General features: G+C 45.2%; 1 protein-coding gene across 1 annotated transcript in view; it reads right to left on the bottom strand.

Moving 5' to 3' along the window:
- Positions 1-15,376, bottom strand: part of VWF (von Willebrand factor) — a 178,833-nt gene that overhangs the window by 8,497 nt on the left and 154,960 nt on the right. Inside the window, exons 44-47 of the mRNA XM_030804480.1 lie at positions 13,986-14,096; positions 11,599-11,779; positions 10,515-10,555; positions 9,872-9,988 (exon numbers count right to left, since the gene is read on the bottom strand). Coding sequence (XP_030660340.1) covers positions 9,872-9,988; positions 10,515-10,555; positions 11,599-11,779; positions 13,986-14,096 — 450 coding nt within the window. The remainder of the gene's footprint in view (positions 1-9,871; positions 9,989-10,514; positions 10,556-11,598; positions 11,780-13,985; positions 14,097-15,376) is intronic.

The following is a 15,376-nucleotide window of genomic DNA, read 5'->3' as shown; positions in this document are numbered from 1 at the left end:
TAAAAATGGCGGCTGACTGGTCATCAGAAATAACACAAGCCAAAAGACTATGAAACATACTTAAAGTGATGAAATTTAAAAACAAACCCATCAACCTAGAATTCTATATTCAGTAAATGAAGGCAGAATCGAGACATTTTCAGATAAATGAAATCTGAGAAATGTGTTGTCATCCAGCCCTGCACTAAAAGAAGTTCTTTAGGCTGAAGGGAAATGATATAACATGGAAATTCAGATATATAAGAAGGCAGAGCACTGAAAATTATAAATATGTAGGTAAATACAAATCATCACTTTCAGTTCACTTTTTAAATTCTACATAAGACAAATGACTGTTTAAAGCAAAAATAATAGCAATACCTTGTGGAATTTATCTCTTCTTATGTAGAAGTAAACTATATGACAACAAATGTACAAATTATGGGAGAAGTACATTGTACATGAAATGTTATATTATTCAATCAAAGTGTACTGTGATAAGTCTAGAGCAACCACTAAAATAGTAATATGAAGAAATACAACAAAAAGGCCAATAGAGAGATATAATACTAAAAAAAAGAAAAAAAAGAAAAACTGAATTGAACCAAAAGACAAAAAAAGAATTAACAACAGAACAAGTAACAAAGAAGACAGCAGATAAAATGAATAACAGAAGAATAGCTTTAACCCCAACCATATCAATAATTACATTAAACAGAGATTGTCACCTTTAGATTTTAAAAAGCAAAACTCAATTAGTATGTTGTTTTCAAGAGATGCACTTTTGATTTAGATAGATAGTTTGAAAAGAAAGATGTAATAGACAAATTAGTCAAAATAAGAAAGTTGATATAGGTATATTAATACCAAACAAGGCCAGTGTGGTGGCTTCATGCCCGTAATATCAGCACTTTAGGAAGCCCAGACAGGAAGATCACTTGAGCCCGAGAGTTTGTGACCAGCCTGTGAAACATGGCAAAACCCCATCTCTACAAAAAATACAAAAAATCAGTTAGGCGTGGTGGTGCACAACTGTAGTCTCAGCTACCTGGGAGGCTGAGATTGGAGGATCACCTGAGCCCAGGAGGTCAAGACTGCAGTGAGCCATGATCACACCACCGCACTCCAGCCTGGAAGACAGAGTGAGACCCTGCCTCAAAAAATAAATAAACATAAAAGATTACTCTTCACTTAGGGGAAGCATGGAAAGGATTTTTACCTGTTTTCTCTCACTGATTTGATCCCTCTGCTTGGATAAATGATAGTAGATGCCATATATGTTGAATGACTGAATAACTGTAATTCTTAGTTTGTTATCTTGGTCCATTGTTGCCAAGCTTAGACAGGACTAGAGACAGCTTAAGATGAGGAATTTACCAAAAATAAAGGAGGTGGCTGGGTGCGGTGGCTCACACCTGTAATCCCAGCATTTTGGGAGGCTGAGGTGGGAGGATTGCTTGAGCCCAGGAATTCATGACCAGCCTGGGCAACATAGCAAAACTCCATCTCTACAAAAAATTAGTTGGACATGGTGGCATGCACCTCTAGTCCCAGCTAGGTGGGAGGCTGAGGTGGGAGAATCACCTGAGCCTGGGAGGTCAAGGCTGCAGTGAGCCATGATTGTGCCACTTCACTCCAGGCCTGGGCGACAGAGTGAGATCCTATCTCAAAAAATAAATAAATAAATAAATAAGGAGGTTATTTGATAATGACAAAAGAATAGATTCATCAAGACATAAGAATGCTAAATATGTATGCATCTACAGAGCTTCATAATATATGAAGCAAAAATGAATAGAACTAAAGGGAGAAATAGGCTAATCCACAATCTTAGTCAGTAATTTTTATGTTCTCTCAGTAATTGATAAAAACAAGTAGGAAAAAGACAAATGAAGATATAGAGGATTTGGAAAACCATAAGAATCAATATGACCTAGTTGGAAATAATAAACTATTACATTCTAGAACTGCAGAGCATACATTCTTCTCAAATGCACACGGAATATTCACAAAGATAGACCAAACTGTGGGCCATAAAAATGTAAACATGGATAAACAGAGACTAGATAAAAAAGTCAAGATTTTGAAATCTTAGAGATTATAGTCTATGACCAACTTCAATATAATGAAATTATATTGAAATTAGCAACAATTAAGTATTGAAAAATACACCACCATATTTGGAAATTAAATAAAATATTTTTAAATAACCCATGGATCAAAAACTAAATATTTTTAACTAGAGGTAATAAAAAATTACATCAAAATCTGAGGAGTACAGCAAAAACAGTTCTTGAAGGAAAATTTGTATTTTAAATTTTATATTAGAAAATCATGAGCTAAGCTTCCATATTAAGATGCTAGTAAAAGAAGAGAAAATTAGACCCAGTCATTAAATGACAGGACATAATAAAAATAAGGGCAGAAATCAATAAAATAGAAAAGAAAAATATAAAAAGTAAAACAACAAAGGCAAAAGTTGGATCTTTAAAAGATTAATAATAATATAATATATAATACAATAATAATACATAATAGAAGAATTAGTCAAAATAAGAAAATCTCCAGCTAGATTAATCAAGAAAATAAAAAGAAACAAATTATCAATATTAGAAATAATAGAAGGTTTACAACTGCAGATTCCACAGATATTAAAAGTATAACAAGGAAATGTTATAAACAACTTTGTGTAACTAAATTTGACCAACTTAAATACATGGGTAAGTTCCATGAAAAACTGATTTACCAAACTAATTCAAGAAGAAATAGAAAAACTGTTTTTTTCTTTTAAAAGTTGAATTTTATATATAAAACTTTTCCACATGAAAAGCTTCAAGTCTAGTAAGCTTCACTGATGAAATCTGCCAAACATTTTAGGAAGAAATAATACCAATTTTATATAAGCTCTTTAGAAAACACCACCATATTTTGTTGGATCTAGCGTAACCTTGACATCAAAATCTAACAAAAGCATTGAAGAGAAGAAAATTAGAAACCTATCACTCTTAACATAAACATTAAAATCTTTAACAAAATATGAGCAAATGGATCTAGCAGTAGATGTGAAACAGGATAACACGTCATGAAGAAAGGGGACTTATCAAAAGAATGAAAGGTTGGCTCACCATTTGAAATCAATCCATGCAATTCCTCATGTTAACAGAATTAGGGGGGAACCATATGGTCATCTTAAAATATACAGCAAAACTGTCTGACAAAATTTAAAACCAATTCATTGTAGCAATTCTCAGCACTAAAAGAATAGAAGAGAACTTCTTCAATATGCTGTAGGACAGGGGGCCCCAGTATCAGTCGGGTCCGTGGCCTGTTAGGAACTGGGCTGCACAGCAGGAGGTGAGCAGTGGGCCGGTGAGTGAAGCTTCATCTGTATCTACAGCCACTCCCCATCACTCACATTACCAACTGAGCTCCGCCTCCTGTCAGATCAGCTGCCAGCATTAGATTCTCATAGGATCCCACACCTTACTGTGAACTGCACATGCGAGGGATCCAGATTGCATGCTCCTTATGGGAATCTAATGCCTGATGATCTGTCACTGTCTCCCATCAGCCCTAGACGGGACTATCTAGCTGCAGGAAAACAAGCTCAGGGCTCCCACTGATTCTACCTTATAGGAGTTATATAATTATTTCATTATATATTACAATATAATAATAATAGAAATAAGGTGCATAATAAACATAATGCATTTGACTCATCCCAAAACCATCCCCCTGACCCTAGTTGATGGAAAAACTGTCTTCCACGAAACTGGTCCCTGGTGCCAAAAAGGTTGGGCACTGCTGCTGTTGAACATACAACTATATCATACTTAATGAATTAATTCCCTCTAAGAGCAGAAAGAAAATATTCCCATCAGTTCTATCCAATATTGTACTGATTATATTAGCCAGTTTGATAAGCAAGAAAAACAAAACAGAATGTATAAAGATTTCAAAGGAAGAAGTAAAAGCTGTCTTTATTTGAAGGTGTCATAACTGTTTATGAAGAAAATCCTTAGGAATCTGCCCCCTCAAAAAAAAAAAAACACTATTACTACAACTAATAAGTGAATTTAGCAAGGCTGAAGAATACAAGGTCAAACTATAAAAACTAATTTTATAAAAGCAACAAACAAAACATAAAATTTTAAAAAAACTTCCATTCGCAATATCGCCCAAAAACTTTAAATATTAGGTAATAAGTATAACAAAATTTCTGCATCTACACAAAAATATCATTGCAGAGAAAAATTAAAGAAGATTGCTAAGATGTGAATGTGTGTGTCCCTCACACACATAGCAAAATTCCTATGTTGGGATTTAAACCCCCAACTGATGATATTAAGAGATGGGGCCTAAGTGATTAAGTCATGAGGGCTCCACTCTCCTGAGTGAATTTGTGCTGTTATTAAAAAAAAAAAAGTCAAAGGGAATGCCCTAGTGCCTTTTGCGTTTCCACCTTCTGCTACATGTGGATGCCATGAGAAAGCACTGCCTATGAGGAACAGGCCATCATCAGACATCAAATCTGCTGGTACCTTAATCTTGGACCTCCAGAACAGTGAAAAAATTAATTTCTGTTCTTTACAAATTACCCAATCTCGGGTATTGTGTTATAGCAGCACAGACTGAGAGCAAGACCTAAATAATTGAAGAGATATACTATGTTCATAGATTGAAAAACCCAACATTGTCTAGACATCCTTTCTCTCCAGATTAACCTATAGATTCAATATAATCCAACAGACTTTATACATTTTTTAGTAAAAATTAATAAGATGACTCTAAATTTATATAGAAATTGAAAGGACATTAAATACCCAAAACAATCCTGAGAAAGAGCAAAGTTGAAGAACTTAAATCATCTAATTTCAAGGCTAACCATAAAGTTACAGTAATCAAGACAGTGGTGTGACCATAAGGAGAAACAAATTAAAGGATCAGAAAAAAAGGAGCCTAGAAATTGATGCATACATACACAGGCAATTCATTTTTTTGTTTGTTTTTTGAGACAGAGTCTCGCTCTGTCGCAAGGCTGGAGTACAGTGGTGCGATCTCGGCTCACTGCAACCTCTGCCCCCCAGGTTCAAGTGATTCTCCTGCCTCAGCCTCCTGAGTAGCTGGGATTACAGGCACCTGCGGCCACACCCAGCTAATTTTTGTATTTTTAGTAGAGAAGGGGTTTCACCATGTTAGCCACGATGGTCTCGATCTCTTGACCTGGTGATCTGCTTGCCTCAGCCTCCCAAAGTGCTGGGATTACAGGCGTGAGCCACCACGCCCGGCCGGCAATTCATTTTTTACAAAGGCACCAACGTAATTCAATGAGGAAAGGCTCATCTTTCAACAAATGGTGCTGGACCCACTGGATAGCCATATGGGAGACCCCTACTTTATACCATATTTAAAATTTATTCCTCATGGATCATAGACCTGCACGTAAAACTAAACTACAATGCTTCTAAAAGAAAACATAGGATACTATCTTCATGACCTTAGAATGGACAAAAACTTCTTAAACAGGACATAAAAAGCACTAACCATAAAAGAAAAACATCTATAAACTGAATTTTATCAAAATTAAACTTCTGATCTTCAAAAGACACAATTAAGAAAAATAAAATCTGAGCCACTGGCTGAAAGAAAATATTTCATTAGATACCTTATAAAGGACTAGTATCCAAAATACAAAAAAAAACTCATAATCAATCATTAAAGGGCAAACAACCCAATTTAAAAATGGCCAAAAGCTTGAACAAACACATCACAAAAGATGATATGGCCACTAAGTATGTAAGATGCTCTACATCATTAGCCAACAGAGAAATGCAAATTTAAAATACTAGAAGATTCTGAAATTAGAGAAGCAGTGAGGAAAAAATGCTAAAAGATGTCACTTCACAATGGCTAAAATTGAAAAGCATGACAATACCAAGCATTGGTGAGGAAGTAACTGAAACTCCCATCAATGCTAGGAAAAACTCCTCCCTGAGAAGCAGGGTAAGTTGCAAATTGTGTCTCTGCTGTTCTCTTGTATCCCCAGCACCTGGCCCCTAATTGGCACCCCTACACTCACAGAGGAGATAAGTTCAGCTAGGAACTTGTTTTCTTGTTTGTTTTGTTTCATTTTGTTTAGTTTTTGAGACAAGGTCTCGCTCTGTCACCCAGGCTGGAGTGCAAGTGGTGCAATCATAGCTCAATGCAGCTAGGGACTTGTTGACAGTGGCATAAGGCAAGACCGCCTTATTTATATCTGCATCGGACAAAGAAGCAGCTTCGAGACAGCGGGACTGGGAGAAAAACAGGGTTGGCAACTTTTTACTTTGCAAAGTAAGAGTGTTTAAAACAATTTTAATAAAATAAAAACCAAAAAGCAGCTAGGCGCAGTGGCTCACACCTGTAATCCCAGCACTTTGGGAGGCCAAGGTGGGCGGATCACGAGATCAGGAGATTGAGACCATCCTGGCTAACATGGTGAAACCCCGTCTCTACTAAAAATACAAAAAAAAAAAAAAAAAAAAAAAATTAGCTGGGCATGGTGGCGGGCGCCTGTAGTCCCAGCTACTCAGGAGGCTGAGGCAGGAGAATGGCGTGAACCCGGGAGGCAGAGCTTCAGTGAGCTGAGATGGCGCCACTGCACTCCAGCCTGGGCGACAGAGACTCTGTCTATAAATAAATAAATAAATAAAACCAAAAAGCTACCAAGCTACCATCCACCGTCTCATCATTCCCTAATAATTATTAATGTTGCTTTCTTTAGAAGAAAAAAAATTGAAGTTCTTTTGACCCTTTCCACCTTCGTACCCCCAAAAAACAGAAAGAACGTAATCACATAATCCCAGAATTTTTTAAAGAATCAATTTAGTTTTGTGAGAAACCAACTCTGTTGTCATTCTTTTTCTCGTTTTGCCACATTTAGTGATCACCATTCAGAGATCCATTCATTGGGGTGCTGAGGCTTTTCTATTATGAATCACCAAGTCAATTTGGAGCATCCAGACAGACGACCTGTCCCAAGATCAAGGTTAGGAGTCGGTAAGCTTGCTCAGAGATTCATTTAAACCATTTGCTCTCATAAATCAAGCCATGAACTTGACGTGTCTTTAGGAGCAGGCAGGAGGAGAAGCCAGTGAGGACAGGGCAGTCAGGGAGGCAAAATCCACACAGCAGGAGGCAGAGGGCAAAGTTGGGCCAAGAAAAGGAAAGGTGGAGGGCAGTTATGGGAGAAGAAATATTTGGAAGAAACGGGAAAGGAGGCAGAAAATAAGCAGAAAGGGGGCAACAGTGTTAAGGGTGTGGCAGGGGCTTGGAAGAGGCAAGGGAGGCGAGGAGAGAGCATGGGAGTGAATGGAGACAACGGCCTGCTCTGCAGCATGTCTCCTCCCCGGCAGGTCCGGACCACAGCTGCACACGATGAACAGGACTTGTTTGGGCACTGCTGGATTTCCTGGCTGCTGCTGGCTGGGGGTGTGTGTTCCACATTCCCCCGTTCAAGGAGAGGGCAGAGTTGCCCTCAGGGTTTTCCCCAGAACGTCTGATCACTGCAGGAAACATCCTCTCAGGAGCAGCCTCTTCCTCCTCCTGCTGGGCAAGTTCCCAGCCAGCCCCAGAGTTCACTTGTTTAGGTCTGAGCAGCCAATGAGTCCTGCTTTCCTCACACAGTTGTCCTCCTAAAACTGCCTTGCACACCCCCATGGCCCTTTCCGTGTATTTCATCGACTGCTGGCAGCCCTCCCATCCATCTCCCTGTGTCTCCCTTTTCTCACCCTGGCTTCTGGCTGCCGGTTATTCATTCACCATGCCCTTCCCTGGAAGCTCTATTGGACATTCAACCTATTTATTGCTCGAGGTCCGCTCAGGGTCGCCCTCCTCTGGGACGCCTTTCCAGGGTTCCACAGCAGGGTGAGCTCTCTTCCTCATGCTTTCTTTGAGCTCAGCTGTCAAGCCTCATCTCGACCACTCATCAGCACAAACTGCCCTCTGCCGCTCTCCCTTCAGGTAAGAGCATTGTCTTCCCTGGGAGGCAACAGAAGACTCACATCTCAGGCAATGCTGGCACTTCAGCCCGACGTGGGCAGTTCCAGCCGACCTACCTACACCTAATTCACCACAGCTACCCCTACCCCAGGAGGTGTCCCAGAGACCCTTCGCGGCAGAAGACGTAGTAAGACTAGTGGAGGATGCTGAGTTAGAACGGGATCAGCAGAGGCCGGCTTCAGCAAGGCTTGAGAGATGCATAGAGGGAGGGCGAATCTAAGGGATCTCAAGAGAGAGGAGGTGGCTTGCACTCCCCTGGGAGATGCCAGAATTCTGGAGAAGAAGAAGAATACACAGGCCAAATGGGGCCATGGATTTTTGAGTATTTGGAAACCTACATCTGAGACTGGATTCTAAAGGTGGATTTCTCCAGACACGGAGGAAGAGGCTGTGGCTCCCTCTGAACACCAGAGGGCACTGCAGGGAGTGAGCGGGCCTGCCCTCCAGACAGCAGGCTGCAGTGCCGTCTCCACAGGCTGGCATTGAGGTGGGCGGCCTGCTGTCTCCTGACTGCCCTGACTGGACTTCAGCGGACATCCCAGGAAAAAGGGATGCCACATGACTCCAGGCAGCATTGTTTCATTCCATATGGAAGCCCAGACGTGTTCTAGGAGGGTTGTTACACAATACACACACACACACACACACACGCACGCACGCACACAACGCGTGCACACAACTGGGCCCCAAATCCTAAAACATCAACTGGGATTTTAAAAAAATAAGCAAAAGGAAAACCACATACTTAGCTTCTTCCTAATTAAGGAATGCTCTCGCTGAATCATTCTCTCAGAAACAGCTGTGTCTCCTACAGACCCATCCACTCCATACTTCTTTTATTAAGCCCATACTTTGAGCATGATACCTCTAAGTGCCATGAAGAACACAGACGTAGAACATCTACCTGTCCCTTGTCCTCAACAGTGTAAAATGCACCTGCAAGACCTCTTGGCCCCCAACCCCTTCCCTCTGGCCACTGTGCTGCCTGCTTATAAGAGGCTCCCCTCCACCTTGCTGCAGCCCCCTGTCTCCGAGCTGAGGGAGACAAGCACTTCCCTGTACCCTCCGAGAAAGCCATCGCCATAGTTCATGCGTCTATCTCACAAGAAACTCCTCTGACCAATGGTATTTTCTAAAACAGCAGAAGCCCCACATCCAGAAGGGAGCTTGAGGAAGAAGCCAAGGCCCCCTCCTTAGCTGCAGGCCCTGCCCTGCCGCCATGGGCTTAAAACTTCCCAGTGAGGTGGGACTAAAAGTCGAAACTGAAACCCACGGAATGCCAGTTTCATCTCCCAAACTAGGAATGAGAAGTCCATCTCTCAGAACCACCTCAAGGAAGTATTCAGAACAAGCATCGTCAGCATGACCTGGCAAAAACAGGGTGAAATATTTGAAACCACCCAAATGTCCTGTAATAATAGCTTGGTTGTATACATGAGGTACATCCATTCAAAGGAATGTTGTGTAGAGCCTTGCACATAGGAGGTGTCTGATAAATATTTGTTGACTAATTTTGAATGTTTTCAAAGAACGGTGGTGCTGTTTCTTAAAATATATAAAAAGGGATACAGAACTGTAAACATAGTATCATAAGCCTGGCAAATATTGTGTTTATTTTGAAAACTCAGGAAGAAAATGTTTGCAAATTATAAAACTAAAATTATAATTGTTTCTGAGGCATGCAGTTTGGGTGGGTGACTTTTAGTCTCTTCTTTATTATTGTCAATTATTGTTTATAATCAGAAAATTATGAAAGATTTATTTATTTAAAGACCCCAGTGAGGTCCCACTGCCTGGGTGGGTCCCACAAGCGTCCAGTCCATGCCCTCGGTCCCCACTGAGCCTCTCTTACCAGGGGGCAGGGATTGCAGGTGGTCTTCCTGCACTCCAGCTTGAATCCAGAGATGACCCCCACCTGCACCATGCAGCGGCAGGTCGTGCACACATCGATCATCACACTCTTCCCGGGCTGGAACCAGAGGCACCAGGGTTAGGCCGCCCCAGCATCCCCCAAACCCCCCACTCACCTCACTCCCATACCCTGTCTCCTGCCCACCCACCCAGAGCTCCCACGAGCCATCGCTCTGCTGCTCCTCCTGTCTCCCGTGGCCCACTGCCTTCCTGTCCTCCCACCTCCAGTAGGGAGATGGTAAGAGTGAGAACTTTCATGCCAAAGAGGCAGCCCAGGTAGTGGCAGAGGGGACAAACTAAAATGTGCACAATGACTTCAGACTGCTTCTCTGTGCACAGAAGAAACGCGCAGGTGCCTGTGGTGGGGGCCAGGAAGTGAGTGTGAGACAGGCCCGGAGAGTCGGGAAGGTGGTCCTAGCCTGGGCTCCAGGATGCCAGGCACATCCCACAGGCAGTGGAAAGCTGGGGTGAGGTCTCCCTGGTTTCCTTCATTTCTGCTTTACAATGACTTGCCTGCTCCCCTTCCCGCAGTACCCCCTTCCCTCTCCCCACCACTTGCTCTGGGGAAGAGGGCAGCGGCTCACCCCAATGATGGTGCCATTGAGCATGCAGGCCTCCACGCGCTCTGGGGGAGAGAAAAGTGCAGAGTGAGAGTGGGCAAAACACTCCCTGGTGAGACTGGCGAGCAGGCTGCTCTCTTTGGGGCTCCTCCTCCGTGTCTGGGCCTCCCTCCTGTATCGGTCGGCCCTTTCCCCCAACGCCACAACCCAGCGCCGGGGGTCCTACTGCTGGAGCCCACAGCGGCCTCCCTTCCCCATGCAGCCCACAATGAGAAGAGCCCCCGTACATTCTCCAAGCGACAGCACTTGCTTATGTGAATTTACATTTAAGGGATGCGATGAATGGGAGGATGTTTGGGTTTATGAAACAATGAAATGCTATTCTTGAAATTTTCAGTTTCAGGAATTCAGTGGCCAGACACAGTGGCTCACGCCTGTAATCCCAGCACTTTGGGAGGCCAAGGTGGGCGGATCACTTGAGGTCAGGAGTTCAAGATCAGCCCAGCCAACATAGCAAAACCACATCTCTACTAGAAATACAAAAATTAGCCAAGCACGGTGGCACACGCCTGTAATCTCAGCTACTCGGGAGGCTGAGGCAGGAAAAGTGCTTGAACCCAGGAGGCCAAGGTTGCAGTAAACCAAAATAGCGCCACTGCACTCTAGCCTATCCAGAGATAGCGCCAAGCACTCCAGAGTGAGAATCTGCCTCAAACAAACAAACAAACAAATAAATAAAATTCAGAGCAGGATATGGTAGAAAGAACTAGTTTTTGTTGTTGTTGCCATTTTTTTGTTTGTTGGCAGGCTCAGGGTGGCAAGTTGAACGCCTTCCCCTGGGTGAAACGTCACAGCATACAAAGGTGGTCTCCAAATCAGAGAAGCCTAGGGTCGAATCCCAGTCTTGCCATGTAGTGATCTTCAGGAAATTCCTATGGTTTTCCCATTTTATTTGCTTTCTCATAAAAGCAGTAGGAGCAGATGGGAAGATTTCGGTCCTATCCATTTCCCTAAGTTGCTAAAAAAGCAAAGATTCAGGAGCCAAAGGTGGAAAGAGAGGTTTAAAGGTGGTGCCCAGTCCAGCCCAGCCCCAGCCTGCGTGCCTTACCACAGCGACAGCTTGGGCAGCACACTGAGGTCTTACAGCTCAGCTGAAAGCCCGAGGGGCAGGCAGGGACCTCCAGCTGGGGGCAGGAGACGTTCCTTTGCTGTACAAAGACCTCCTCCTTCACTCGGACACACTCGTTGATGAGGCACGGGTTCTCCGGGGAGGCCCACTGGGAGCCGACCTGCGGGGCACCAGAGTTAGTCCAACAAGCCGGGGCAGGGCTGGAGCCCAGGGTCCCAGTGGGAATGTGCTCTTCTCTCAGGGAGCTGGTTTCCAGACGTGAAGCCTGGCTTAACATATAAGTCCCACCACAGGGTAGGGCCCACGGAGGGGATGAGTGGGGCTCATCTCGGTGAGCACCACTCAAACAGTTTGGGTCAAAATCGCCTGACTGAGGCACCCAGGCAAGCACCCTGGAGAAGCCAGGGGACTCACCCTCCCTTCCTCAGCATTGGTTGGAGCTGAGCTCAGACACTCTGGCCGAGAAGCAGCAGTGTGGGCCATCAGAGGGAAGGTGCAGCCGGGAAGCTCAACCCATTTCCCAGGCTGGCGCCACTTCCCACAGTAGAGGGAGACAGGAAGCTGGCAGAAGCCTGGGAAGGCTGGCCTGGGACCCCTACAGCCCAGCAATCTGTCCATGAAGACTGCACATGGGTAGCCTGACCCCAAGGGTTGTCACCATGGGCAAAAAGCACTGAAAGGGCCCAAGACCATGGTTCAGAAAAGTCACCAGGAGGATCTCCCCCAGAAAATGTCACTCCAAGAGCCCTCTGTGTCAGCCAGCACCCAGATATGTAACTAGGTGCCCTCTGCCACCATTTCAGGCCCTGACGTACTTCACCTGGTGCCTGCTTATTTCTTCTCCTTCCAGATGAGGTGCAGAAAAGGCCAAACACTTGCAGCCATTCTCTTCACCTCCCACTCCTGACTCTACGGCCAAATCTTCCCACTGCAGGCCTGAATCCACCCTCCAGACCCCTCCCTCCTCTGATTACTCACTCACTGAGCCGTGGCCACTGGCTCATTAAGAGGACCCATTGCCGCCACCCCCGCTGACCCCTGACATGGTCCAGCAGCAAAGCCATTGCCAACACCCAAGTCTTTTAGGTAACATGGAGACTTGAGGTAGAGGAGAGAAGCCCAGGTCACCTTATGCTTTGCAAACACTGATGAGTGGCAGGGTGGGGTGGGCCTTGAAGGGAGATGAGAGATGGGGAAAGGGGCAGGAATACTGAACGCAAAGGGACCGGTTCTCAGCCCCACCAGGATGGGGCAGCCTCTGATCTGAGCTGGACCTTGACCCTGGGGAGAAGGAACAAAACCTGCCTCCATCCAGGGCACATGGGAGCAGAAGCGCTAAAAGGTGGGGAGGGGAGAACACAGGGAAGGGAACCCATAGGCAACTCAGACTAGAGGGGGAGGTGGAAACTCACCTGAAAAAGCCCAGTGAGTCATTATGTTATCACTGGGGAGGAGAAAGGCAATGGGCCTGGGTAGGAGATGGGGAAGGCTCAGGACAAGATAGCAGACCTTTGGCCTTCCTCTCGAAGGGAAGCGCATTGGTCTTAGTGCGGAAGACAGAGAGAAGGCCCATATGGGCAGCTCACCTCCTCCCAGCACCAGTTCCCAAGGCTGCCAGGACTTGGCACCACCCACCTTATCCTTCTGACCAGACTGAAAGAACCGTGATTCTCCTAGCATCTGGACTAAAATCCCCAAAGATGGAATCCTCTGTGTTTAAGAAAATGGCTTGATGAGCACCAGAGCCTAAGAGAGAACCTGGCAGCACACGGGAGACAGCTGAACTGCTCCGTGTTAGAAGAAGGGACTGGCGGGGGCGGGCCAGCCAGGAGAGGATAAGAGTGGGGTGATGGGGGACTGGCAAGATGCCCCAGCCAGATCTGCAGAAATAGCAGAGGGACTGTGGGAAATACTGTTCCTTTTCTGGGTTGTAAAGTTTTCCACCTCCCTAAAACTACCAGGGAGGTTTCAGTAGAAATCAGTGAAAAGGTCTGAGGACCCTGCCTGGGTCAATGTGGTCCAGAATAGTACTTGCAGCCTGTGGCACTTTGGAGGGGTGGTGAGGCCATCCCAAAACCAGCCGTTCAGCCACAGCACCTCAGATTCACAAGTGAATGAGACAGCATGAATCCCCCTGGGAGGGCCCTGGGCTTCTCCCAAAATTTACAAAATGGGAAGCCTGAGGCCACCTTAACTAGTTCCTAAGGGGCAGATCAACGCAGCTGGCATCTGGATAACACCAACAGCTGGGTGAAATGCCCAGTGGGGAAAGCAAAGGGCAGGGAATGAGATGAAACCAAGGTCAACGCTGGTCCCTGGAGTGGCCCCAATCTGCCCTCCTCCCCATCCCGGGGGCCTGGACCTACACTCTTCCAGAAAGACTGGGAGTCGCCCCGCGGTGAGCCGGTCACCACCTCACAGGCAGATGGCAGGCACCTTCCACAGCACTCTCCTTCATGCAGAACATAAGTGAAGCCCTGGAAAATCAGAAAAAACAGAGTAAGGGCAGGCCAGCAGCAAAGACACAGGGGCTCTTACCTACGCCTCCTGCGTACTGAGCCCTGGGGTTCTGCCGAGTGACCACTGGTCTGAGCATTTTCATCTCTGTTGTCAACCAGCCTCAGGGCCATGCCAAGAAGCAGCAACTACTAGGTCACTAAATGAAGTCTTACATCAGCTGCAGAGATATAATTCTGCCCCCTGAAAGATCCCACTTTGAGAGAGACCATGATCCAGTCCGTGGGAGCATTAAAGACAGCCCAGAGTTCACTTAGCAGCAGCTTACTAACCTGGCCCTTATCATGGCCAACTCTAGGGCCCCTCACTGACCAAGAGGAACACTCAGGATGACTGGGATCCGATCTCTGCTCTCGCAGGGCTAGCCTCCCATATAAGACGAACACTTGATCCCAACACTGCTCACCAACGTGCAGATTTGGGCTTCCCCAAGAGGTTACTTGACATTTACCTAGTAATTTATAGGGTACGGTGTTCTTTACAAAAGAAAAATGAGATGAGAGAGCAACAGACAAACCTTCCCCAGAAAGCATGCCAGGGAGACCAGCATCCTGGGAGTTTGTCGGCCCATCTTGCCTCTAGAAGGTCCTCCAATCTGGCTAAAGCATCATGAACATGGACTGAAACTCTCCTCTGAAAAGTCTATACAAAGAATAGTCGAAGCAATGACAGTGTGTTTGTCCCAGGAGCCAAAAGAAAAGAACCCAAGACTACGCTCCATCTTGGAGCTGTGTCCTTAAGAGAAAGAGTAACCACAGCTGTTCAGGACGGGTGTGGATGGCAGCCTGCTCTGCTCCCCAAGCACACTCCCGAGCAGGGCCGAATCTGAAGACGTACAACACGTGTGCCTCTCTCTGGACGTTCTCAACACTCCTGAGACTTGGCTCAACCTCACCCGGTCTCCACGAGACCTATTGATATCCCCGCCCACCTCCCAGTAGTGTGCAGTGAGCTGTCTCCAGGCTTTTATCAGCCAAGATTCTAGTCATTTACTGTGCACCTATGACGTACTAGGTACTATGGAGGAGACAACAAATTAGGATGTCTCAATCTGTGTACACACCCTCCACGATACAGCAGAACATTCAAAATGCCATTAAAGAAAAAAACAAGGTCTCAGGGGGTCAGAAACAAAGACTCAAAGAACACAGAAGACAGTAATCAATACCTTTAGGGATCTGCTGTCATTCTCGTGCGCCTCTCTAGAAGGCTGAATGATCGAGATTTGCATATTATTTTT

This window comes from Nomascus leucogenys, chromosome 23 (assembly GCF_006542625.1).
Source record: "Nomascus leucogenys isolate Asia chromosome 23, Asia_NLE_v1, whole genome shotgun sequence".
Taxonomy (NCBI): Eukaryota; Metazoa; Chordata; class Mammalia; order Primates; family Hylobatidae; genus Nomascus; species Nomascus leucogenys.
The sequence above is the reverse complement of the archived record's forward strand: the minus strand, read 5'-3'. Positions and strand labels throughout refer to the sequence as shown.